Raw genomic sequence first — 2,123 nt, 5'->3', positions numbered from 1 at the left:
GCCCAGCAAAGCTGAGGTTCTGGGCAGGGAGAAAGGCCCTGGTGCTCCTGTCCCCTGGCAGGGAAGAGAGGGAGAGCTGGGGTCTCCTTCCCTCCAGAGCGGGAGGTGGTTCACTGCTGCCGGGGAGGAGGTGGGCGCTGCTGGAACTGAAGGCAGTGCTCAGCAGCATGAGCTGGGTGGGGGTATTGGCTTTGTAGCTGTCAATTAGGAGAAACTCAGATGTTGTCTGAACCAGTCTGGAGAGGTAAAGACCCTTTCTGATTTCTCTTCCTGTTTTCCTCCTCTCAGCAAGCTGAAGCCCTCTTCTGAAAGCAAGGACTTGCGTGAGATGTTGGTCCTGTGCTGCAAGAACATCGTGACACACCCTTCAGCAGAGATGATGCTGAAGATCAGGAAGTCACAGCAAGCAGCACAGTACCTGCAGGTAACCTGCCGTAACTTTCCCGGCCACCTCTCGGTCGGAACCCTACCTCAGCACACACAACCTCTGCTCTGGCAGCAGCCGTGATGCTACACGTCACTCCCCTCTTCTGCTTTCAGCTTCAGCAAACGTCACTGAGAGCTCTGGGCCGGCTCATGGTGGTCCTGCTGGAGACAGAGCCCAGCGGCGGCTTCTTTCAGAACATAGTCCATGTGAGTATGCGTGGGGCAAGGGAGAAAGCATGGTGCCTGTCAATAGCGGGGGCAGAGATCTGGGGACTGAGAGGAGGATCAGAGGGGGAGAAATCTCCTGCTGACGTGCCAGCTCACTGCGAGCTGAAATGGGCAGAGAAATGGGCCCTGCAGGGGGAAAGCAGGAGCCTGTCCCTGGCCGGCCACAGCTCCCAGCTCCCAGCTCAGGAGGCAGGAGTGACTGCAGAGAGCGGGGCAGCAGTGCCGGTGCTCTGTGAGGCAGGAGGCCACATGGAGCAACAGGGCAGGCCTTAAGGGAAAGTGCTGGGAAAGGAGGGACAGGGAGAGGGGCGGCAGGAAGGGAAAGAAAAGACATCCTCAGTGAGACAGATGCTCTACCCCAGGTCCTGCAGAAATCGATGGTATCAAGCAACGTGTGGGAGCGCAAGAGGGCCCTGCAGACCTGCTCCCAGCTGCTGTCTGTTTGTGAAGAGCTTCAAGTGAGTAAAGAGCCCCACCGCATGCCGCCTGCTCCCTCCCCAGCACCCCTGAGCTGGAAGGCGAGCTCTGCCCAGCTGTGCATGCTGTGTCACGGTGGGAAGGCACAGATGGGAGAAGCTGGGGAGAGCTGGGGCCGTCTACAGCTTTGTTCCTGCCTCTCACCCCTGCAGAGAGGAGATGCCTGTGAGCACTTTGGCTCCTTGGTGGGATTGCTGGCGCCTCTGACGTGTGACCCCATGCCTGCATCCCGCCAGCTGGCCGTCACCTGTCTGAGCTCCCTTCTGCGAATCCAAGGTGAGTGGAGCAGGCGTGCTCCAGCCCTCTGCCCTCTGCCGTAGCACTACCAGAGCCCCACGGGCTGGGCCCTCTTGACAGGAGGGAGAGGCACCGTGCACAGCTCTCTTCTTGTCCCCATCCTGTCCTCTGTCTTTCCCCCATGGAAAGCAGTTTCATTTCCAGAAGCATGACTTCCCTTTTCTCCCTGTGCTCTTTCCAGCCAAAGCGACCAACACAGACATTGAGACGGGTGACATCGGGAGCCTGTGCGAGGGGCTGCATGCCTGCAGCATCGCCTCTCAGCTCCAGACCACATCCAAAATGGCCATGGTATGTGGACCCAAGAAGGGGTGGTGTGATCTCTGTGTGTAGGCTTCTGCACGACCCTGTGCTGCTCCCAACCTCTCACACTGTTTCCAAAATGAGCTGTTACCCTGAGTCCTGTTTTCTCAGCAAGTAGCAGGAGGCTCTGAGCTACGTCTGGCCTTCAGGCACCCAGTGCAAGGAGCTGACTCCATGATGTGCGTTTGTGTGTGTGAGTGCACTTGCATGCATGTGTGATTGTGGCTGCTGGGAGGTAGGCTTTGCATGTAAGCAAACACCATGGGTGCAGAAGCTGAGAGAAGGCTCAACCGCCTTCCGTATAAACAGCAGGGTACAGACAGCTGCAGCAGAGCAGTGATGAGATCTCTCCCGCTTCTCATTTCTCTGCAGATCGTGTGCAGGAACTTCCC

General features: G+C 58.0%; 1 protein-coding gene across 1 annotated transcript in view; it reads left to right on the top strand.

Moving 5' to 3' along the window:
* Nucleotides 1-927, top strand: part of LOC306954921 (maestro heat-like repeat-containing protein family member 2B) — a gene marked incomplete at both ends in the record, with an annotated part of 19,738 nt that extends 18,811 nt beyond the window's left edge. Inside the window, one exon of the mRNA XM_079546126.1 lies at nucleotides 541-927. Within this exon, the coding sequence (XP_079402252.1) occupies nucleotides 541-927 (387 nt within the window). The remainder of the gene's footprint in view (nucleotides 1-540) is intronic.
* Between the last annotated feature and the right edge of the window lie 1,196 nt (nucleotides 928-2,123).

Source organism: Tetrao urogallus, assembly GCF_951394365.1.
Source record: "Tetrao urogallus genome assembly, chromosome: 1".
Lineage (NCBI taxonomy): Eukaryota > Metazoa > Chordata > Aves > Galliformes > Phasianidae > Tetrao > Tetrao urogallus.
The sequence above is the reverse complement of the archived record's forward strand: the minus strand, read 5'-3'. Positions and strand labels throughout refer to the sequence as shown.